We start from the raw sequence: 25,494 nt of genomic DNA on the forward strand, positions 1-25,494 counted from the left end.
AGAGGGTCAGACAGTGGGTTCCATGTTTTTCTCTTGGTGTGAATGTTGTGGTGTGTCTGCTGGTTCATGTGTGTGTGTCCCAAGTCTATACCTCAGGCCAGACAGACTAAATTATCTTGTTTAGAGTACGAAAAGACATCGAGGCTTCTGTTGTAGTCCAACACACCGGTTTAAACAACAGAACCAAAGCTTCTATAAAATTATAAATAACTGAAGATAAAATATGTGTGAATGTAAGTCCACATCCAGTAAGGCAAGTTAGTTCAGCTCAGAATAAAATTGGAAACAGTCTTTCTTCATCTTAAAGTAGGCAAACAAAATGTGCCTACCAGCAATGCTAACACTCACCAATTAGCATGTTCCATCTCATTTGTTTAATCTCTTTGGAACCTGAAAAACTGACAAATTGCATTTTCATGAGGGTTTATGTTTTAGATTATGTGATGGCCTGGGGTGACAAAAGAAGTTTATTCGTGTTCCCTGGTAACCTGATGAGAAAAGGATGAAGGACATAGCTGTCTAAAATAAATTTTTTAATAAAGGGTTTTGTTATATTTTCATGACATGATCAAAGGGTGGGTGCTGTAGAATTAGAATATAGAATTCATATATTTGGGCGAAATCAACCCATGACCTATTTCCTACACTTAAAAGAAATTAATTGTCTGGAATGCAGCCTTTGCCCCCATGGGCAAAACTTCACCATAGGTCCCCATAACACACAATAATGTAGCTGTAAACAGATATATGTGTTATCAGTGTATTTATCGATATATTTAAAGCAGGTGTAGTTACAGATAATTAATGACATTATAGTAAAACACAGCTTGGTAGATGAGTAGCTACGACAGAAAATAACATTTTTATCACTGTAAAATTGATTTTTGGTGGCTCAAATAATCATGAAATGTGGCACTGTTTTTACACTTCTAGGAGACATACTTGCTGAACAGGTTACAGAGACAAAGTTCTGAGGTATCTGTGTTGCTCAATGTTGCTGAACAGCAACACTGATCTGTCTAATCTTAAATGTAGAGAGGGTGTCTGCATTCTGGACCTAAACTGGGAGACAGTTCCTCAGGAGAGGAGCCTGATAACCAGAGGCTCTGGCTCCCATGCTTCTTTGGGCACTCTAGGAACCTTTGGTAACCCTGCATCCTGGGATTTAGGGCTCTAGTCAAACAGTAGGGAGCTATGAGCTCTGCCAGATAGGAAGGTGCCTGATTGTTTAGGGCTTTGATGTTAAAAAAAATATATATATATTTTCTTAATTTGACAGGGAGCCAATGTAGAGAAGCCAATTCAGGAGAGATATGGTCTCCTCTACTAGTTCATGTGTATGTGTTTATTTGTGTACAGACTGGGGAAGTGAGGTTCCGATCACAGGAGACACATGGAGATGCATTTTAATGCCAAGTGTGAACAAAGCAGCAGAGCACACTGCGTGTGATTGGATCACATTAGGACAGATGTTCATATCATGTGTAGACAGGGCCTAAGTTTCTGCAGCCAAGTTCCTCTCAAACAATCACAGGAACTTGTTCAACTCAAAATTGCTGCTGGCGAGGGATGCCGTTAACCTTTTCATGGTAACAGCATGCTTCACCTAACTGTAGGATTGTGGGTTATGTAGTACTTCTCTGTGAAATAGCTTTTAAAAAGTGCTTAAACAAGCTTGATATACAAACTCAAGGCTTTTGTCAGAGAAGATACCATTGGTGATTGATATTTGTGAAAGAACAATGTGAATGATTTGCAGATGATGATGGTGGTATAAGGGAAATTGAAAAAAAAATTCTTTGCAATTTGTCTATGAATAATCAGCACACTAATTTTACTCTGAGTGAGATTTTAGGTATCTCTGTACAATGTATTGCATTATGTACTAAGTGGCATGGAATGACGACTAAAAATGAAAAAAGATGAAATTACATTATTATACTGTCCATACCATAGGAAGCATCAAATGTCAATGGATGCACATGAAAAAAGTCCCTGTAACAAGTTGCGTTTGGTAGACAGCAGATATGCAGACAGACATATCTGCTGTCCACCGAATGCAACTTCCATTAAGCTGAAATTGTGTTATACACCATAATGACTGTCTTACATCTGTTACAGTTAATGTTTCTACCCCCTTTATTCACTTGTTTGTTTGTTTTTAGCATCACAAGGATAGTAGTATTTTTTTTCTATTTATACATATGCAGCCATCACCTAATAACAGTAAATGTCCAGTTTTGTTCTGCTGCCCTGTGGCTGTTGTCAGTCAAAATTATCACCTCCAGTCCAGACTGGCTTCCTTGGAAACTTTCAGCCTATTCCTATTTGTCTTCTTGACCAGGGTTTTTCCTGCCAGAGGTGGCTATTTTGGTCAGAAAAATTCAATGTTGTTTTGGGAGTGGGGGTTGAGCAGTGAGGCACAAATGAGATCACCTCTTGAGGCCTCCAAGCAGCAAAACAACAGACAGCAAGACAAGACAAGAACAGCCATGAATCAAGGCAGAAAATGAAGGCTTGGCATGAGTTATTGACATCCCGTTCTGGTGTTCAGGTTGGCCTGAGGCAAAGGATTGGAAGAGAACCTGTTCTACAGTATCTTAGAAAGCACAGATTGAGAAATTTGGGAACATATTTTTACAGTGAGTTTGTGTGTTCCATCGTTTGTTGCCAGCTGAAAGTATTCAGTAGCTGCTGACAGTTGTTGTATAATGATTGTTAGTGACTTTGAGGCCATGAGACAATAAGGCTCTTCTCTTCAGAGACTGTTTTAGGGGCACACTATGGTAGTTTACACATTTGCATGACTACTGTCGATCTCCCATGCAATCTCACTGTTTGTGTGTCTGTATTATGACAATGGCAATGACCTGCGCTGCAGTTACCATCTAGTGGCATATAAAGGTGTGTTGCCATGTACAGTACACTCATGCCTGTGTGTGTGTGTGTGTGTGTGTGTGTGTGTGTGTGTGTGTGTGTGTGTGTGTGTGTGTGCGTGTGTGCATGCGCACATGCGTGCAGCAATAGAGAGAGTTTATTGTTATGTGGTTGTCTGTACTTCCAGCCAGGTGTGACAGTAGTCAGACAAGTGTTATTTGCTGCCAGGCACAACACCTGCATGAACGTAACAACAGCTTAAGTCAGTGTGCAGTGCATGCTTAAGCTGTGTGTGTGCGTGTGTGTGAGTGAGAGACAGAGAGAGAGAGAAAGAGAGGGCAGGTTTGTGTGTGCGTGACTGTATGCAGTTGTGCAATAAAAACTAAAAACAAGTTTGCCTTTAATGACACTATACTTTTCCTCCAATACATTTCTGGAAGATTGAAGAGTTTATTCACCAAATTTTTGACAGCTAGAGTTGCTTTATAGATTGATATTTCAAACAAAGTAAAAACACTCTTGAAAAAAATTGTGAAGTTTGTTTTTATAATGATAAACCTATCTCTTCTGGGTTTTTTGGCTTGATGCCAGGGTCATATTACATCAGTTGTCACTGAGTGAGTGAATGACCAAGTGAGTGGAAAAGTTTAAATGTAACTGCACAGCATCTACAGTCGTCTACTATGTTTGCCAAGAACGGTACAGCACTCAGAGGAAAAGAGATGCTCATTTACATTTTTCTCCCACTAAAATTGCCCCATGGTGTGGGATATCGCTTTACTTTTTTGTGAAATTTAACATCTGCTTGACTCTACCAGCTGAAAAACTGTAAACAGAATTGGCAACTGTAATTTACCCTTTGCTAGCATAGCACACCCTGTAAACCAGTGGTGATTACGGTGATTGCATATTATTTGGGATGTGGCTTCATGGTCAGGTGATCAATTAATCTTAGGACCTTTACCTCTTTTCTTTGCATTCATCACCACAATATATCCTCAGCCAACCATGCAATATCAATAATTTGATTAATCAGATGCAGAAGACGATCATCCATAAGTCATCCTCCTGAGTGGTGGATGATGTTCGAGAATTGGACTGTTGCCAGTGGAGAAGCCAGAAATGAGAGGGCAGCAGTCTCCAGCGTGAAGAGGAGAGACCTGTTGTCTTCTGTAGGTAGCCAGGCATGGAATTTTTTTGAGAGTTGACAAAGACAGCATGGCACCTCTCACTCAGCCCCTGGTGGGGCTATGTCTCCTCTGCTTTGCCAGATTAGTGGCATATGGTAAACAGTACATCTCTGTTCTCACTCACTTTATCCTGAGATTGTTCAACATTAATATTTTAATTTATGAAATAAAGATGGGCTGATATTTTGGTAGCCAATAGGCTGTTCTCATCTTTCAGCCCCACTGTGCAGGGTAAACAGGTTTATTTAAAGGCTCTCTACTCTTGGACAATCATTCTTATCACCCAACTTTAATACTTTTACTTCAACTCTTGTTCTTACATGTGCATGTGAAACATCTCTTGCTTCGCTATGTTAAGTGTCCTGCTGCTTCAGTACTCTCTAGAGACTAATACTACTAAACCACTACACTATGGACCAAACTACAAACTTATTAGTGCAAATATTTCTCCAGGCGTCAAACCATAAACTAAGTTTCATCAAATCTTGGTGTGTCGTTTTGTTTTTGTTTGTTTTTTTTTGGGGGGGGGGGGGTCCCTAAATAAGAAATGTGACAGTTAGGTCACCTTGTAAGGTTTTCCTCTGAACATCAATGCTGTGGCAGCTGCAATGCACTTGATGCTTAAAATAATAACATCGACTTAAGCAATCAACTTTAGCATAATATGAGCATTAAAGTGCTAGTACTAATACTGCTAACACAATGCTGATGTTAATGTTCGTAGAGTACTGGCCCAGACCACCTACGAATGTTGACTGACTGGGTTTTGGGTGTCTCACACTTCTATACTTGGAATTGGATGCATGTTGAGTGGGTATACTGTAGTTAGATTTCCTCATGAGTATTTTTACATTGTTGAATTTCTTCAAGCAGTGACATGTGTGGAAAAAAAATTCTTGTGTGTGTGTGTGTGTGTGTGTGTTTGTGTGAGGCCGCATGCAGCTGAAGCCTCTTAAAGAGTGTGGGCAGAGGGAATTGTGTTGTAAAATGAGGTCATCATCACTGTTGATTTGTGTGACACACGCTATTATTTACACTCTTCTGACTTCATCCATGCCTCCGCTGACAGCATGAATAATACATGTCCCCACCAAAAGATGACATCCTCCACTTTCTCCTCCCTAATCTGCTGTTTTTTAAAGTTTTCTTCATCATTACTGACCAATGCATCCTGACATGAAGAGTGTATTTGTGTACAAGTTTGCTCCAGTTCTGTTTTCAGCGTCAGTTTTTGTGCTGATTACCTGCCATCTTCCATCCCGCTCAACAAGTTCTGCCTTCTCATGGGTTTAGAAATTGCCCAACAGGAAGTTGGAGGGAGTCTGTGCGTATGCGTATGTTTCACAGACATTGCCACACCTCAGTTATAGAAGTGATTTTTATGTGCTGAAAATTCAACTCTGAGTACATTGTGTAAGCATTTTCATAGCAGGGGTGTCAAACTGACTCATCTAAAAAAATCCTCATATGTTTTCACTTCAGTCGAGTCATAAGGTAAGTATTGATGAATGCAGTAAATTGAAATTGTCAGTGACATGCAGTGTTTTGCCTGCAGCACCCAGAAGCTCAACAGTTCAGCAGAGCTTAATAGTCATGGATGGGTGGTGGGTCTCATTTCAGATGTGCTTTTGACAGCCAGTCACACACTCTGCCCAAAATGAAGCTCAGAGCTAAGCCAGAGGACAAGGGATACCAAAAGCAAGGTCATTGTTGCTGAACCGGCAAGAGCAAAGGGGCAGAGTGAAACAGAGGGGAGGGAGAGGAGGGAGGGGATTGAGGAGGTGGGTTGGGGGGACAGAGGAAAGACATTACTGTCAGCAACCATCAGGGATCCAGGGAGTGACATGAAAACAGGCAAGAGGAAGAATAATGAAAGGAGGAGGAGGAGGAGAGGTCAGTGCCAGGAGCCGACTAGTCACTCCTCAGCCCTCAAGTATACTCGTGTGTTGTCCCCACCACCCCGCTACCACCATCTGTTCTCAGTGCAGATGTGCAGCTGTGTTGCTGATTTATTTCTGAACATATTTTTATAATTGTTCTATGTTTCTGTTATGTTGTTTTTCAGGTTTACCAAAAATCACACTCTTTATATATCTGATGTATGAGACAAATGTGTTGAATTACTTTACCAGTCCTTTAAATAGCTGTTGAACCACCCGTATTTCAGATGAGGAAAAACTACACTTGGAATCATGCCCATAATTGGAGGTAATTTGGCTTCCGATGCAAAATTATGATGTTTGGCAATCTGTACAGTAAATGTCTGGACAAATTCTTGCACAGCTATCATGCAGTTACAGTTGGCAATTGTGGGGAAGTTCAAGGTTTCTGTTAAAGTCTTAAATTACTGTTTGAAACTGGAAATAACAACCAAAAACAGTGCCAACACAGTAGCACCTGTTTGTGGATGTCAGATGATTTCCTTCTCTGCTCGATTGTTATTGCTACAGCCACTGGAGCCACTGTCATTTAACAAAGGTACATTATTTTAAGGGGTAGACAATGCCATACTACCTCAATTATGTTCTCTCAATAACAACTCATTTGATTAATGCAGCTAAAAACATAAACTTTATATTGTCTGTCACTTTTTTGAATTATATATCCACAAACTTCTGTGACTCTTTTACAGTTTTGTTTGTTTTTTTAATTTCAGAATTACATTAGTCACATTTGAACGTCTGTATTCAAGGATCATTTTGTTTTCATATTTTATTAATTAGAATTTTAACTTTTATCTCACAGCTAAAATCTGTCACAGTAATGTTCTGTTCCTTGAACACAGTGTTTCAGTATTTCAGCATTTCTTTCAGGATGGTGGTCTCAATCATTATTTAAATAAGATACCTCTACTTTAAAGGGTTTTCTATGGAGTTTTTCCTCAGTCGATGTGAGGGTCTAAGGGCAGAGGATGTTGTTATGATGCCATGTAAAGCCCTTTGAGACAAACTGTTGGTGAAAGCGGGCTATACAAATAAAATTGCCTTGCCTTGCCTTGCCTTACTTATTGAAAATGAAAGTCAGTTTGCAAAAGGATGTGAAAGCCTGGTTGTTTGAATTAATGTTAAACTGTGTAACAAATATGTTTTGCTCCTGCTGGTCTTCGCTCAGAGCTGCTGCCAAGACATCAACAGGAATGTAGCTGGTCAGGGAAGCTGTGGACGAAGACTCACCCATTTTGCAGCACACTGAGAAGTGGTGTCTGATTGGCACCTAGCATTTCTTCAGCAAGCAAGAACAAGAAGTGCATAAAATATTGAAATCAACTAATTTCTTTTTAATTTCAAACATATTCTCACCTCAACATGGCCCAAAAAATTGATACACATCAGGCTGTGGACACAGTTCAATTAGATTAAAAATGAGACCTTTGGAACCTCATCTGAGGAAATGGTTGTTGTTAAATATAACCAATTATTATATGTAACTGTGAGTTAAAGCCACCAGAGTATAGAGATAAATCCATGAAAATATAGCTGTTACACTTCATGCACATATTTAGTAATAAGCTCCAATATATGGTTTCTTAACCCTGCAGCTTTGTTATATAAGAATTAAAATAGATTTAATTAAAAAAGTATATTGGGAGAACACAATCAGAGAAGCATTTAATCTGCTGGGGAGCCTCTGTGCGGCCATCTGTCTCCATGACATTACATTCAGATACACCATGAACAAAAAGTTGCTTCATTCTGGGTCAGACCATACTGATAAAGTGGTATTGTTTAAATAAAAAAAATTCAGGACAGTAGATAGAAGATACTGGTAGAGTGTCTGTGTATGAGAGTGAGAGAGAGAAGAAGAGAAGAAGCTGATAAAAGACAAAGATGATACGAATACATTTAAACACTCCCAGGCAGGTCTTTATGCACCAAGAGTACTTTTCATGACGCAGGGTATGTAAGACAGGGGATGCTAAATGTAAGAAGTGATACAATAAAAACTTCACGTATGTTTAAGTATTTAAAGGAGCACATTGTTAATAGTTAAGGGATGCAAATGACACCTAATTTTGGACAAAAGCCAAACACCCATTTGATAAACACTAAAGGCTGACACTGTTAAGGCAGTGCTTAATTAATCAAAATACATAAGACAGCTCAGGGATGAGAGAGGGGCACTGGTCTCGGAGCGTATACAGAAAACATGCTCCCCTCTTGCCATGCTGTGGGACTGACAAGCCTCAATTTCAAACAGTATCCATGGTATAAATGTTATGAGGATAATTTACAATTATTTTAGGCTACTCTGCGCAGCACAGGCGAATGCCCACATCACCACAGGTGGGACTTACAGTTTACAGTCAGCAATTAATTTCTCAACAAGTCTAACTTTTAAAACAAAAAAAAAAAGAGCTCACAACAAATCACTCAAATCTTCCATTATTATTACGGTATTTAAAGATCATCCCATCCCTGACCTGTCGCTGGACGTCCAGCACTCTTTTCTGCTCAATGTGCTCTCCTCTCCCTCTGAATCCTGCTGTAAATGAGCTGATGTCGCGCTTCTTGCCTCTTGCCCTGGCTGTTGTAGCAGGCTTGCTGATGCCAGGGTACCCGCCTGTTGCTCCGGCTGTTGGTGGCCCACTTGGCTGACTGCTAGCGCTGGAGCTGGCTCCTGCTCTGACTGGCAGTGAACCTGACCAGCTGCTTCCTGCCCTGGCTTGGCTAGCTGTAGGTGAGCCTGGCTAGCTGTGGCAGCGCTAGCCTCCTGCTGCAGCCGATTTTGATCGTCAACATGACCGCTGCAGCTGCCGCTTGTGGAGGCTTTTCTGTCTTGCTTTGACGCGTCATGCAACTCTTCCTTCTTTTTGAAAAAATTTAGCTGTCTTTTCGACATGTTGCCGTTGAAATAGTAACTGTTTTTTCCTCCGCTTGCTCCTCGGATGCGGCGAATTTCAAAGGGTTTTTTTTTGTTTGTATTTTTTTTGTCAGGGGCTCAGTTTGTTGGCATCAGTGCATCAACAGATGTCTGACTCTTTCAAATGACGTTAAATCTTCATAAACAACATGACATTCTTAGGATTTGTTCTGTAAATTCCATCCATTTTCTTCCCTTATTCCTGTTAAGGGTCGCCTATCTCAGCAGCTACGAGCGAGAGGCGGGATACACCCTGGACAGGTCGCCAGTGCATTGCAGGGCCAACACATAGAGACAAACAACCATTCACACCTAAGGTCAATTTAAAGTATCCAATTAGCATGCATGTCTTTGGACAGTGGGAAGAAGCCGGAGTACCCGGAGAGAACCCACACAGGCACAGGGAGAATGTGCAAACTCCACACAGAAAGATCCTGTGCCCGAGCCGGGACTCGACCGAGAACCTTCTTGCTGTGAGGCCACAGCGCTAACCACTACACCACCTGGCCGCCGCTCTGTAAATTATTCTGTAAATTAATATATGCACATTATGATTCCATTTTAAACATTTTTTAAATGTTTTTATTTATGGGTTTTTTTTTGTTTTGTTTTTATTTTATTTATTTATTCATTTTTTAATGCTAGAGATACCGGATCTGTTCAAATAGGGACCAGAACACAGAGAGAGGCCAAAATTCAGAGGTGCCGGATCTTGTTCAGGCAGGATCTGGCTCAAATAACCCCTGTGTGAGGGTATGAGTTGAAGTTGGTACCACACAAAACAAACAAAAAATATTTAATGATCATCATATTTGTGTGAATGATTATTTGAGTTTTTAGAGAATTTCATCTATAAATTATGTGTCAAGCTCTTTTAGATTTTTCCATTTAAAAAACATTTTTCTTGTGTCTGTTTTTACACATTTCTTTCAGTTTCTAATTTATTACATATCACACATATCATGAATACAAGTGCTTTTTGTACATACAGAGAATTATTAAATATACAGTATTCAAACTGCTTTTGATGTAGTATATGCTTTCTGTAGTCTTTTGAATTGTCTTGTCACAAGATACATATATTTGAACAATAAAATTTTACTCAGATCTAGGGAACAAATTAAGATGTATAAATGGAAGTTAAAACCAAACTGAATATTGCCTATTGTTTTTTCAGCTGTATCGTATCACTGTTTTTAACTACTCTGTTACTAGATTTGCATATACACTGTTTTCTTGTACCATGACAGATTATGTCAGATGTTTAAAATGAAATGATTTATATTATCATTATATAGGCAGTGATGATGCAGAACTCCTAAATCATCTCAACTTGTGAGGCCACAACACCAAAGCTCAGTGGGAGGACACCTTCACTGCATACGGTCAGGCCCTGCTAATTAACAGGAATCTGTAGTGCTGTGTGTCTGTCATGGCCTCGTTTACTTAGGCCAATAAACATTCAAAGGTTTCTGATGAAGCAGATTCCAAGAAGTTTGTTTGTGAATTTTTCTTCTTTTCTTTTTTTTTTAGTTTTCCCCTTTATTTTTTCTGTTTAAGGACAACTTTCTTGTTTACAAAGTCCTGCAAACAGTGAGCAAATATGAAATACTGCCCCAAGCACAAATACACACACTTGAAAACATGCATTATCATGTGGTAAGCACAATTTGTAAAGCTGATTTGAATCTTAAATTAGATGCCTGCTGAGGTAAGAGCTCCTTATTTTTGAGAAACACATACATGCTTCTTTGAAATCCTCCTCCACACTTGTGTTTTTACACTTAATGGCAAATACAAAAACCACATTTCCCCTTAAGCCAGCTCAAAGACCTGAATGGGTTTACCTTTGCTGAAACATTGCACAGGAGATGGGAAACTGAGAAATCCAAAGTATCAACTTGTTGCCAGAGATTCTCTATTGCTTGATCTGGTCTGATATGCAGCATGAGTGGCCTTTGATGCTGCCCAGATGTTAACTAGGGAACTTACACCAGTTCTGGGTCACTGAAACTGGTCACAACTCAGTAAATCAGACATACAAATGTTCTTGTGCACATGTACCAATGAGAGACAAATACACAGCATTTCTTCAACTTTTCTGAACATATATAATTATAGTTATATTGCTAAAGCTATGTGATCACCAGAGCAACAAACATGTGCCCCTTGTTACATTTCAAAATGAAGTCATATATATTGTGCTCCTCTACAATCCCCAACATGGTGACTGACAGCCTGACAATCAATATGCCATAGTCAGCATTATGGCATCTTTGACTGTTTTGATGAACGAGAGCATTTAATCCTGGAGAGACTCTTCATATTGTTCTGCCTGCCACACAAACATGACACAAATATCTTTCAGATGCATGATGAATGGCATGCTCAATTCCTATTTGTTTATTTGATTTGAGTGCTGTTGGGTGCTCTTCAGCCCAAGGTAAAACGTCTTAGTAGTGGTGTAGAGAAAAGGAATCTGATGACTGAGGCACCCCTTAAAGATGCACCAAGCCTTGTTACATGGTTTCAGTGCAATTTAATTTTTGTCTGAAATCTTAGGCATCTCCCCTTGATCTGCTAGCTGCCTGCTCCCTGAATACACGATTAGAAAATCCAGTCTCTGAACACAACACAGGCACACCTATGACTGCGTTCAAGAAAGCACCATCCATAAGGAACAAGCTTGTAAGAAGTTACTTTCAAGGTTATAAACAAAAAAAACATAGCGAGAAAAAGGGTTGTGTGGGACTTATAAGTGCGGTTCTTGCAAACAGTGTGAGGATATCATTCAAAGCAAGACATTCTGGGATCTGAGAACACAGAGATAATTCAAGACGAGTGGTTTTTATCAACTGCAGCTCTGAATTTGTCATCTACTGCCTACAATGCCCATGTGGGTTTTTCTATGAGGGTAGGACCAAAGGAAAACTAAAAGAGCTGTTTTATGATCACAATTACACAATCAGGGTCAACAGAAAAGATTACCCTACGGCCAAACACTATAAAAAAAAACACACCATAGTGACCCATCATCTCTGAGAATTCAGGGTACTGAAATTAAAAAATCAATATGTAGAGGTGACATCTTAAAACAATTATTGCAACATGAAACCTTTTGGATTTGGAGCTTTAAAGCGATGGACTAAATGAGGAAGTAGATTAGATCATATTTCTGTGATTTAGCAACTCTGGTTTTGATTTCTTGACCAATCTTACTCTTTATATGTAAATGGATATGTATAAGAGGCGGCACAGTGGTGCAGTGGATAGCACTGTGGCCTCACAGCAAGTAGGTTCCGGGTTCAAGTCCCAGCTCGGGCACGGGATCTTTCTGTGTGGAGTCTGCATGTTCTCCCCGTACCTGCGTGGGTTCTCTCTGGGTACTCCGGCTTCTTCCCACCGTCCAAAGACATGCAATTGGGGACTAGGCTGATTGATACTTTAAATTGACCGTAGGTATGATAAGAGTGTGAATGGTTGTTTGCCTCTATGTGTTGGCCCTGCGATGGACTGGCGGCCTGTCCAGGGTGAACCCCGCCTCTCGCCCGTAGCTGCTGGGATAGGCTCCAGCCCCCCCGGGACCCTTAACAGGAACAAGCGGAAGACAATGGATGGATGGATGGATGTGTATAAGACTATAAAATGGACCATAGGTGTGGCTGTGAGTGTGAATGGTTGTCTGTCTATATGTGTTGGCCCTACGATGGACTGGCGACATGTCCAGGGTGAACCCCGCCTCTCACCAGAAAGCCGCTGGGATAGGCTCCAGCCCCCCCGCAAACCTGAACAGGATAAGCGGAAGAAAATAGGTTGATGGATGGATGGATATGCATAAGTGAATATGAATGAATGTAATATATATGCATGTGTATATGTATATGTATATGTATATGTATGCATGCATGTAGATGCATGCTATTTGTTGCCTGTGTCTCTGATTATTAATGTGACCAGCAGTTTTTAGTGCTGAGAACCATGGGAAGCGGGTCCTAACAATTACCTGCAGACCTTCAGCATTGATTGTCAGCACTTGTGTGTCTGCTTCTCTTTGCCCTTAAACAACTACTTTCCTTTCTGTTTCACAATGCCCCGAAGAAGGCCCCATACCAATAAGCGTGGGCATTTTAAAGTCGTCCATGTAGGACATGTCCTTTTTTCATTCAAAACATTTTAATTAAGGAGTCCCTTGGTCATCAGATTTCTTTCAGATCTACACCACTTCTAACACAAATATCTTTGCTTTTATTATGTGTGTGCATGTGTGTGTGTGCATTTGTGTGTGTGTGTGTGTGTGTGTGTGTGCATGTGTGTGTGTGCGTGCGTGTGTGTGTTCAAATGGACAGCACTGTCAGAGCAATAGGACAAAGAAACTCCAAACAGAAACAAGAGGAGAATCTCATTCTTACAGCCTGGAAAAGCATGGTGAGCCAAAGAACATGTCTTTGAACCTTTTTTCTTTAAAAAAATTCAGTTAAATAATGCTATTTGTCATCTGTAGTTGGTAAAAGATTCGTGAGGTTTCGCCACATGAAATACACACATTGGACGAACCCTGGAGTCTGGACGAGATCAAATCAGCTAATTTTTGATTGTGTAAAACACTGCAGTGTTGAGTATTTCATCATTTCTCGCTGTCCAACCAACCAGTCTGACATCTGAACAGTCTCTTTATTGAGGAGGCCAACTGGGTTTTGCTAATTGCTTAATTTACTGCTGCTGTGGCATATCTCAGTTCATCAGCAGACCCAGGAGGAGGAGAGAGAACATCAACAAAAGATGCTACATTAAGCCCCTTTCACACTGCACCAAAAATGCTGGTCAACACGGGTTTTTTGGCACTCTGAAAGGGTTGACTCAGCATTTCGACCCACTTCGACCGACTGGCCAAGTGACCCAGGTGTTTAGCGGCTCGGCTCAGCTCGGCTCAGCTCGCCTGCAGTGTGAAAAAGGCAACCCGTATTGTCTCAGGTTTCAAGCAACCTTCCTGTTGCATCTTGATTTTGTCACTGTGCTGCCTGTCAAGGCTTTGCCTGTTGCTACTTCGGCTCCCTTCCAGACGAGCCAAAAACTCCATCCTCCTTCGCTGCATTAGCACTCGGACATTTTCCAATCTGCGCCGAGTTTGTATGCTTTGCAAAAGAGACAACATTGCAATGCACACAACGGCAACACTAACGTTTGACTCAACGACGTCCATGTTGTTGTTTGTTTACCTTTCAGTGTTTCGGGGCACGTTTCTGTGTAATGATGATGGTGTCAGCGTGATGACGTAGGAGAGAGAAAAAAATCAGGCACGCAGTCCTCACAGCGGGAGCTCAGACCCGGGTCTTCTTGAAGCTTGAATGCGCCCTAATGCCAAGCAAATGCGGGTCCAAAAACCTGCGTTGACACATGTTTTTCAGTGTGAAAAGGGTATTAGACTGTCTAGGTTGCTCAGAGACTACAGAATGCAGAAACTTGACGATAAATACTCTCAAGGTATAATCCATGTCTATTTCATCCACCTTCAGTAATCCCCAAACCCTTTGATTTGAGTTAGAAAAACAAACAAACTTCTCTTCTGGTTTTGAGCCATAATGAATGCAGCGGTTCACCTGATGGTCATGCTTAGAAGTGTTATAGTTTGTTAACAGCTTAGTATGATTGCATGTTGCAGTCCTCTGCTCTGCGACAACAGGACCTGTTTTAGGACTCTGGGTCTGCAGGGCCATTCCAGTCTTTCATGTCCCAGTACAGACTGTCATCCCCGACCAGGAGGGCACTGCAGCCCAGGTAGGAGCCAAAGCCCACTTGGAGACCTGGCTACTGCTGAGCAGGATGGAAATGAAGGCTGTTGTGGGAATGCTCTTTCTTTTTTCCCTTTGCATTTAGGGCCTTTCTGCAGGTTTGCTGCTATCACCACCTGCTGGAGTAAAATGGTACTTAAGACGCAATTCTATAGTTTTTGACCTCAGATACACTGACTAAAGAAAGGTAATCCTCAGGGGTTTGCAAAGTCTGGTGACAATGATGTACCTCTCTTTATAATTGCCTTAAGACAAACTTTTGAATACAGCACACCCCTTATCCCCACATCACTTCTGTTTTTGTTATTTGATGCCCCTATCAGAGTAATATTATGTAATTATTATACATTAATGTATTATTATACACTATGAGATGTTATTTCATCAATCGTGAACTATTTGGCAAGTTAGTCTAATATTGCTGTTTTTTGTAACTTCAGAATTGGCAAAATGCATGGAAATTGTTCCTCCTGAGCCATTTATTAGTTTATGACTCCTGGGAAGGAGTAACAAATCGTAAAATTCCCCCTAAAGTCACTTCATCTCTAAATCATATCTTTAACCAAACCCATTTGGGCTTGTCGATATGATTTAATCTTTAGAAGTAATCATTCAACTGTTGGAAACCCCTTTGGGGGGGCCCACTTCATACTTTGAAAACTTCTTTGATGACTCATAGTTTTTAAATCTATTTAATGCTGTCATGTATATGAATACACCCTATTTAAAAAAGCATATTGTTTGAAAATATATTTGTTTTTAAGTCTAAGTATCTGTTAGGAATAAAGCAAAACAAAGACTGACCATTTTATGTCATCTTTTTGTTACGTCATTTATTCAGTTCATTATATGGAAAACAAGATAGGGTAATAGAAATCATTCTATTTTCAGGGATATTTATCAAAGTCAGTTATGAAAGACCAAAGCACCAATTTCTGGCCACATTTTTTGAGAAAAGCAATATTTTGTAATTAAAAATATCTATTAACTTGTTTTATTTCTTAACATACACTTCTCACTGGTTTTGATATCACTTCCGTAGTAGAAAGAGGTAGTTTAGTTACGTGTTTCTTCACGTCACTTCTGTCTTATTATTTTTCAATTTAAAAAAATGCACGAGTAATAAATCAGCGGTAATTAAGACACATATAGCATTTCTGGAATACTTTTATTTATGCTTTGGTGGAGCCCTCCATTCTCTTGCTATGGTATGAAAATAATTTGTTGAATCTTGGTTTGTCTTGTCACACACTCTGGAGAACTATGAATCTCCCAGAGTATCACAGAATCTTTTGAATGTCCTGGTTAGCACTTCAATACCAAACTTCCTTCCCAGGTCCCCAGTTGGTGTGTCTAAATTGAACAAAATTTACAAAATACACTTATCAGCTAACTTCATCACATCACAGAAGAGACTATTTTACAAAATGTGTTATAGACAGACAGGTCTCAGAGTATAGTGCAAGTGACTAATTCATTGATGAAAATGTACATGATGATTTTAAAGGATCATCACAAACTGTTCCCTGAAGTCCCAGTGAGCTCTGATCCAATGCTGACACTGCGGAAACGCTGAGGCTGGTTGAAAGATGGCACAGTGAGGAAGGACATTTTGTGTGCACCCATAGGAGGTTTGGGGATGGTGGCAGCAGCTCTGTTGTGGTTGATAATCGGCTGGGAACTGCAGTGCTCCAGACTTGACTGGCCAGTGGGGTGATATGGGAAGGTAGAGGGATGATTGGAGGTGTTGGGAATGGTAGAGGATAGGCGAGTAAACATCTGTCTGGAGGGCTGGAAGGGTGGAGGAAACAGTGACACAGTAGGTTTGATCAGCCCACTTCTACTCTCTGATTTCTCCCCTTCTTCACTTGAATGGCCATCTTCATCCCCCATCCCATCTCCTCGGGTTCCCTGACTCCTGTGGTTTATGGCAGTGTTCTCTCCTAGCCTCTCCTGTTCCATCCCAAACTGAATCTCCAGCAGAGGTGTTCTGGTGCTCTTCTCCTCCCTGAAACTACACACAGTACTCTGAGTTTCCTGCCCCAGCCCTGATGGCAGAGATCCTCCTTTACCTATCTTACTGCTCTCATTATCCTCATCATCGCTGGTACACTGGTCAATGCTAGGGGAGTGGTACAACCTCTGGAGCTGTGCTGAGGTGCGGCGAAGTGCCCCTCCCATAAGGCCAGTTGAAGAAGGGGCTGCACTGAGTAGCCGATTGAAGAGAGCCATGTTTGGGTGACGACCCACTGACTCTTCCAGGTTTTCAGCAATGTCCTCCAGAGGCTGAAAGTGCATCTCCTCCTTTGGGATCCTATCAAAGGCATTGTAAATTCTCTTAGATCACAACCATAATCACACAGTGGACACACTCGCATTGTTGTTTGGTGTTTTTTGTCCTCTATCAGGGGTTGACTTTACTCTTTATTAGACCTAACAACATTTTTCAAAGCAATCTGAATAATTTAAATTTCAGTGCCAAGATTTTCCCAGAGAGTGGGGATTCAAAGTGAAAGTCATAGTCAATGTTGAGTGAAATGAGGGTGTAAAAGCAGGAGACTCACGCCATGTCAAAAGTTGACCCCTGAAAGGAAGGTTTACGGAGGACAAAGAGAGTAGCAGCAGTGTAAGGTGGTCTAGGGTTGGAATCATTCCAGTAGCGGTCTCTTTCAATCATTGGCAGATCTCCATGCATCTCATCCACCGCCATCATGGATACCTGCACAGTGAAAGCAAACACACAAAAATACACACACAATTCCTCAATAAAAATGGAAAATGATTTCTGTTATAATGGTTTATTCAGCCATTGGTTAACATTTAACTAATGTTCCTTGTAATAATTTATGAATGGTGTTCAAGTAACTTTAAAGGTTATAGCAAAGGTGGATTTAAAAACTGGGGGAGGTTGGGGCTGGGTTATGATAAGGGTCAGAAAGAGCATTAATAAAAGGCTAAGTACACTAAGTAATTCTTATTCAGCACCCATCTGTAACTAAGCGTTAAATAACCAATATCTGCCCTTGTATGTAAAGTGTTACAAGATTTTTTTTTTATGTGAAACACGTTTTCATGTTTTTGATAACCGGTTGTGAACGTTTTTTGCTGAATTGAATTGCAGTCTAATCTAATTATATCAAAAAGAAAAAGGGAAAAGAGACTTTATTAAGAAACCTGGAAATTTCTGTCTATCAGCCAGTTTGTCTCGAAGTCATCATCATCTTCTCCAAAAGGGTTGATCAACTGCTCTGCAACCTTCAGAACAAAACATAAATTTTCACAAGACAACTACAAGACACGCTAAAGTCCAGGAACACTGGATGTTGGCCCCACTGACCTTGAGCCAACCAGCATAAAAGAAGAATTGCAGCAGGGTGAAGATGGGCACATAGAGGTCGAGGTCATGACCTGGATAGCCTTGGCCAGGGTCCAGGAACTGACGACCGATGAGACACACAAGGAAGAAACTATACACAGCCAAAGTCACCACCTGCAGGACAAATTAGAGAGTACACTACTCTTTCAAATTTTATTTTATATGTTTCTTTGATGAGGACATCCATTTTCTGTAATAGCTGACAGTATATTTCTCCATTAAGAAAAAAAACTATCCATGCACATGGTAGTTCAAGGCTGGTTTACGGTTTCAAAACATTCTACTTGCACAGGCTTCTTAGCTGAAAACATTGAGAAAATCATATAAACTCAAAACCTGTTCCTTAACTATTTGTAGGAAATGCATGATTTTGGTCGAATTAGAAATGCAACACTTACATTTTGAAAACTACATGCAGTCAAAATCTGTGATGCTAGCTGAAGTTTGAACACATAGAAATTGAAGGTTTAGTCTCATTTATTTATCTATCTATTTATTTTTAAGTAAACAGGTGCCAAAGATCAATAGAGCTGGGAGACACTGGTTGGGACAAAATGAGCCTAGTATCAAGATGTAGTTAATTCAGCTTCAGACTCCATTTCAAGAAAATGAATATTTCATATGTGTGTCCAGAACTGTCAGGGGTTTATACCATATACTCCAACACCCCAAACATTCTTAGTCGCATTCAAATGATAGACAACTACTTTATTCTTTTAAACTTGAAAAGTACCACTGGTGTATGTACCATTATGTAGCACCATTATTATTTTTTTCTCCATAATTTACTTTACTTTATTTCACACAAGCTTCACATTCCATCACAGCTGTGGCTATTATTATGCTAATTATTCACTGCAATTATCTGACAAATGCGCTTATTTTATCAGCTGTATCTTGACATGGATCTGTTAAACATCACAATATATTCCTGTACCGATTTTTTGCACTGCCTTATTAGATAGCATTAGATCTCAAGGATTGACAAGCTGTCATTACAGCACACTGTTGGAATTGAGAGTCTTTGCACCAAAACTCTAATTCTAACTGATTAATAAAATCTTTAAAAATGTAAAGGAAAAAGTATGTGTTTCTGTGATGAGGTTCTCTGAAGTTAACTTGCAAATGTAATTCTGTAAGAAAAGGCCTCACTTGTTTTTTTGTATATTAACACATCCATCCATCCATCCATCCATCCATCCATCCATCCATCCATCCATCCATTTTCTTCCACGTACCCTGTTAAGGGTTGCCGGGGGGGGGGGGGGGGGGGCTGGAGCCTATCCCAGCAGCTTTCAGGCGAGAGGCAGGGTTCACCCTGGACAGGTCGCCAATTACAGGGCCAACACATAGAGACAGACAATCATTCACACTCACAGTCACACCTACGGTCAATTTAGAGTATCAATTAGCCTAGTCTCCATTTGGAAGTCTTTGGACGGTGGGAGGAAGCCAGAGTACCCGGAGAGAACCCACACAGACACAGGGAGAACATGGAGACTCCACACAGAAAGACCCTGTGCCTGAGCCAGGACTCAAACCCGGAATATATTAACACAATTACGTGTTAATGAAATGAACTTCACCTCTGCATTTGTAATTTTTTGAAGATTGCACTTACCTGAGTGTAGACCAGAGGAACACTGATCATGTCATAGTGAAACAGCATACTGCATTTCCCTCTGAAGGCATTCAGCTCCTGTTCATTCACAGACACGCAGCATTAATCCTTCCCAAGTGAGTCCTTAAGTCTGTGTGAATACACAGTGAAAACCTATCCACTTCAGATCTGCTGAGTGTGTGTGTGTGTGTGTGTGTGTGTGTGTGTGTGTGTGTGTGTGTGTGTGTGTGTGTGTGTGTGTGTGTGTGTGTGTGTGTAGGTCCACCTCCAACAGCAGTTTAAGTGTGTGATCGTCTTTGATCCTGCCCTCACAGCGGGCCATAGCAGCCAGGTTGGTGAACCACACACAGGGGATCCAGTATTTGTTATAATGAGAGTGGAGGCTCTCAAACTTCTTGCGCTCTTCTCTGGTCATGAATCCTGCACAGCAGTGTCAAACAGGAAATAGTTGATTTGTTAATAGTTTCTTTCACGTCTGGCATGCATGGTGGAATACAAATACATCAGCAACAGGGCCGGATTAACACTCCACAGTGCTCCTGGGCAACAACCTGTTAGTGCCCCCCCCAACCCCCCAAACGGTTTGGAAAAAAATTACCTATTTTCGGTATATTCTTTAAACTTTCCGCCTTTTTAAAATCCCTGTCCTTTTTTAATTTTCGTTTAGCGCTCTCACTAAGCTGACCACCAGGTTTCTCCATTTTCGTTTTTTTTTTTTTTTTTAATCGAAATCTCCCTTGCCTTGATTGGCATCACCATTGCTTTGACCCGCCCCATGGCGAGCTGACGACCAATGAGGGGGCTCTGCCCCTCAACTTGGACTTGCGCTGACAAAAGCTACAGCGGCAGCTGTCAGGCTTAAAGCATAGTGAGACTAATATTTTTTTTTGCTTTTGCACTGATTGCCGCGGGGCCGCGGGATCCTTAGAGGGCCCGCCGCGGGCCCTCTAAGGATCTAGGGCCCCTGGGCAACTGCCCAGTTGCCCTAATGGTTAATCCGGCCTTGATCAGCAGGGCACGTTAAAGTGGTTTGTCTCAATCAAAAGCTTGTCCAAAAGTGAGCACTACTTTGTCGTCTTCAGAGGCTATATCTCAACTCTATCATGACAACAACAAAATGTTTAAAACTCAGTAAGTTGCAACATCTTTGATTTATAAAACAGCGATGAGAGGACTGCTGCTCTAGTGTCCTATGATCTTGTCAGAGTTGACTGACTAGAACTTTTTTATCAGTGGTGAGAATCAGGATGTGCCTGTCCTTGCCATGTCTCGTACTAGAATGTAAATAAGAACAAACAGGACACACTCATGATGTGAGTGACTGATCACAATGCTCCCTAACCAGGACCATTACAGACTGTATATTGTGGAGCAACAAACAATTGACTGGAAGGTTTTTATGTACAGTAACAGTACAGAGGTGACACATTATCACTCACCAGCCTCTACCACATGGTCAATGGTGGGAAAACGCTTAAAGACTGCCGTGCTAACAGATCGCAGGATGAGCAGAGCTGACAGACTGGCATAGCGCATCATGGTGCGTCTCAGCAGGCGTCCCCGCTCGTCACTGCCCTGGAGGCCTCCTGACAGGATACACATGAGCCTATCAGGGAGCGGGATGCTGGTGTACTGGTTCCACCAGCGGTTCACCACCAATGTCACATAGAAACCTGCTCCAGAATTGAGAGGAGACATTTTCTGTACAGACATTTGATGAAAGTTGGGGGCAATAATCTAAAAGTGACTCAAATGGTCCACTACAACATAATGTAATTTTTTAAAATATAATTTACACTTCTATTTTTGAGACAGAGATACAAGGAAAGGAAACCAACAAAAAATTAAAGTACAAAATGTCACAATTGGAAACGCATGATAACATCAGTCAGCATCTGGGGTATGCTGTAAGAAAGTGTTCAAATCATGACTCCTTCTTAGCTTCCAAAGGGCAAAACAACAACAACAACGACAACAACAACAAAACCACATTAGCTATCATTTGTGAGGTTACCAGGTTTGTTGCTGCCATCCCAACAAGGAGGGAGCGTCCCATTAGAAGCAAATTCTAATGATGCCAATGAAAATGTTTTAATCTAAAATCTAGGAATATTTTGAAGATGTTACATTCTGTTACATGATACATCATTAATTTGTAACTGTTACATTTCATAAATATTTTGGGAACATTTGCTATATAATGTGTTGCTTCAACCAACATTTTGAGTGTTTTTTTTTAATATTATCCGATCTTTAGAAAGGAAATTGTGGGCTTGAATGGAAAATATAGTTTGATGGCGGATTTGCTGAAGCTTTAAAGAATGTATTCTACCCTGATGGAGAGAATGTTAACACAGTCCTTGTGATGCCCATTTTTTCATGAACTTTTTATGAAAACTTAATAATACCATTATCTCGTTTGGTAGATGGAACAGGATGATAGCACAGGAATGATGATTAAATTGATTTATTCCTTTCCTGTGTGCCAGCCCAAAGTAACCTTTGAGAGCCCCAAACCAGAGGCATTACTCTTGTTTAAATATGACAGTAAGCATCCATGCTTACCCAGCACAAAGGACATGGGGATGAGACTGGCATAGTGGTTGCAATAAATGGCCAGCTTCTCAAAATACCTCTTCTGCCCATCATACAGGAAAAATCTAAAAGAATGGAAAAAAAAAAAACTAAATTGAAAAAACAACAACGACAAAGCCTTGTGAATAAAAGGACTGATGCAGGCCTGGATAGTCTCACCTGTAAGTGATGCTGATGGCTGTATACATGGCAAAGAAAGCCAGGAACTCTTTATATAGTACCTTGTAGATGCTGCCTTTCCAGGCTAGAAGTAGCTTTGAGAAGCCACAGAAGCGAGCGTTTGCAACTCTGGCTGTGTAGGTGACAGTCATTGGTGACACTTTACAGATCTTCGGATATATACAATATTTGGATGAACTCGACTCTGCAGTGACACCTGCAGTGGGACAAAATGTGCCCGGGGGGGTCAAATGCCATGAAGGGTCGAAAAATGCGCAATTACAACAGTCCCAGTTAAAACAAAGTGCGTCCTTACCTTCTTTCGATGGAAAGAGCTCAGAGCATCTGTGTGCGTAATTGGCCTTGGATAAGTAACTTCATCTCCTCCCTCGACCGTAACTTTCTCTTTGAGTCGCTGGCTCTGCTCGCCTCTTGTGTATTTCTAAATAACCCTGATATCCCTGCGTGTCCCGCCGTCAGCCCGCTTAACTTGCGGCTGCTTGGCAGTAATCCTACATCGGAGTCTCATCGGTGCGTCCAGTGGTCAGTGCGCCCCGGGGTAAATCCCAAAACAAGGAGGAGGAGGAGCTCGTTAGCGCTGCCCCCGACCGAGAGACCACTGCTTGGTGATGAACCGCAAGCGACAGACCGCAGCGCCGAGGCACTGAGAGCTCACGGTACAGTTAGGGATTACATAAAAGCGGCAAGTGCACCATGACAAACTTTGCTCGTAAGTAATGTTCAGTTAAAATATTTGCAATCACTTATGAATAAATACTGGGATGATACAGGTCATACAGGATTTTTTCATCTTCTTTTAGAGACTCATCTTGGTCCACAAATAACACTTTTACCCCATTTTAGCCACAAACCAGGACATTTAAAACGAGGTAACACAGCCTGTGGTGCTCATTGGGTTACAGTATTTTCTGGAATTAATTATGGGCAGAGGCGGAACGGTGGCGCATTGTCGCATCCCAGCAAGAAGGTTAAGGGTTCGAGTCCCGGCTCGGGCACGGGATCTTTCTGTGTGGAGTCTTCATGTTCTCTCCGGGTACTCCGGCTTCTTCCTGCTGTCCAAAGACATGCAATTGGGGACTAGGCTAAATGAATACTCTAAATTGACCGCAGGTGTGAATGGTTATTTGTCTCTACCTGTTGGCCCTGCGATGGGCTGACGACCTGTCCAGGGTGTACCCCGCCTCTCGCCCGTAGCCTTTGGGATAGGCTCCAGCCCCCCGCGATCCTGAACAGGAATGAGCGGAAGAAAATGGATGGATGGAAATTATGGGCAGTGACCCAGCTGTTTTGCATGAGTTATTTATTTTTAATAAGCCTGGCTAGGTGGGATCTCAAGTGGGAGTTTGTTTCAGGCATTAGATGAATGCGATTTCCTCATGTAAACCATGACATTGCCCATACACATTTTAACAATACATTTCAATGACAACATGGCTTTAGGATGTATTTTTCTCTCTCAGTTGGGCTGTAAAGGAAAGGGACATTTCAGTCCACTCTCATGTAGTTTCAAAATTAAAAGTCTGGCAGACAACAGCTATATTATATTGTCATTCAACAGTGAATCTGATTTATATAATCTACATCAAATTGACTGAAATTACCTGGTCGGCACCCAGGGGAGGTGTACTGTTATGTAAAGCAGGTCTGTGGAAATACACAGTTTCCTTTGAATATCCAAATTATGATAGATGAAGACTGAAATTTTCTAGGTTTCACCCTGGGTTGGTGCACCATTAACCTGAAGTGAAACAGGTTTCTGAAATAAAGAATTCCCTTTTAATATCAATCTCAATGATCACACACACTACACACACATATGTATATGTATGTATGTATTTATATATATATATATATATATATATATATATATATATATATATATATATATATATATATATATATATATATATATACACACACACACACACATACATACTTACAACCTTCATCAGATTGGCCTGAACTTCTCTGGGTGGCACCATTGATTGATGTATTATGAAGTGAAACAGGTCAGTGGAAACAGACAGTTTCCCTTTAATATCATGTATCCATATCCATCCATCCATTTTCTTCCGCTTACTAAGGGTCCATGGGGCTGGAGCCTATCCCAGCTGCCTTTGGGTGAGAGACAGGGTACACTCTGGACAGTCACCAGTCCATCGCAGGGCCGACACATTTAGACAGACTGTGAGACTGTCTGGGGTCTGTGGGACTGGCTGTGAGAGCAAATGGTTATTTGCTCTCACAGCCACATATATGGTCAATTTAGGGTGTCCAATCAGCCTAGTCCCCTCTTGCATGTGTTTGGACTGTGGGAGGAAGTGGAAGTACCTGGAGAGAACCCATGCAGGCACGGGGAGAACATGCAGACTCCACACAGACAGACCCCATGCTCAAGCCAGGGCTCAAAACCAGAACCTACTTGTTGTGAGGTGACAGTGCAAACCACTTTACCATCATGCTGCTCCCTTTATTATCAATTTTGACAAAAATATTAATTATTAAAGAAAATGGCTCCTTTATGCATTGTACTTTGAAATCTTACCTCTGAATGCTTTAGTATTTTCTGAGTGGCATGATAAAGCATTTCATTAATTATCCACACATGTTCCCAGGCCAGCCAAGAGATATAATCCCTCCAGCATGTCCTGGGTTGGCCCCTGAGGCCTCCTCCTGGTAAGACATGCCTGCAAAACCTCCTGAGGGTGGCATCCAGGAGGCATTCTCATGTCCAAATCACCTCAACTGACTCCTCTCAACATGGAGGTGCAGCAGCTCTACTCTGAGTCCCTCCCGAATGACCGAGCTTCTCACCCTATCTCTAAGGGAGAGCCCAGCCACCCTGCCGAGGGAACTCATTTTGCCTGCTTGTATTCTCAATCTTGTTCTTTTGGTCATTACCCAGAGCTCATGACCACAGGTGAGGGTTGGAACATAGATTGACTGGTAAATCGAGACCCTCACCTTTTGGCTTAGCTTCTTCGTCACCACAATGGACCGGTTTAG

The 25,494-nt window shown here is 41.2% G+C and overlaps 1 protein-coding gene across 2 annotated transcripts; it reads right to left on the reverse strand.

Moving 5' to 3' along the window:
* Window positions 1-15,661: 15,661 nt before the first annotated feature.
* On the reverse strand, window positions 15,662-22,984 carry LOC147257005 (bestrophin-2a-like). Of its 2 annotated transcripts, none has more exons than XM_086210072.1 (10): window positions 22,784-22,984; window positions 22,468-22,684; window positions 22,279-22,373; window positions 21,153-21,299; window positions 19,979-20,133; window positions 19,714-19,791; window positions 18,054-18,206; window positions 17,891-17,971; window positions 17,281-17,435; window positions 15,662-17,030 (listed from the first exon to the last, which is right to left on the reverse strand). In XM_086210072.1, the coding sequence occupies exons 2-10, from the start codon at window positions 22,617-22,619 to the stop codon at window positions 16,229-16,231; spliced, it is 1,818 nt and encodes a 605-aa protein (XP_086066198.1). In that variant the 5' UTR covers window positions 22,620-22,684; window positions 22,784-22,984; the 3' UTR covers window positions 15,662-16,228. The 2 variants fall into 2 exon arrangements, with proteins under 2 accessions (XP_086066198.1, XP_086066197.1); XM_086210071.1 differs by having other exon boundaries at window positions 21,153-21,386.
* Window positions 22,985-25,494: the final 2,510 nt, after the last annotated feature.

Source organism: Aulostomus chinensis, chromosome 8 (genome assembly GCF_037954235.1).
Source record: "Aulostomus chinensis isolate RoL2024-O1b breed Wild chromosome 8, RoL_Achi_v1.0, whole genome shotgun sequence".
NCBI classification, from domain to species: domain Eukaryota; kingdom Metazoa; phylum Chordata; class Actinopteri; order Syngnathiformes; family Aulostomidae; genus Aulostomus; species Aulostomus chinensis.

Excerpts from the sequence above, each read along its gene's own strand:
- LOC147257005 (XM_086210071.1), bottom strand. The coding sequence starts at position 22,619 with ATGACTGTCACCTACACAGCCAGAGTTGCAAACGCTCGCTTCTGTGGC. Across the intron at positions 21,387-22,278 it reads CCCCATGTCCTTTGTGCTGG|GTTTCTATGTGACATTGGTG; the intron begins GTAAGCATGGAT and ends ATTCTGGAGCAG. Across the intron at positions 19,792-19,978 it reads CACTTAAACTGCTGTTGGAG|GAGCTGAATGCCTTCAGAGG; the intron begins GTGGACCTACAC and ends GTGAATGAACAG.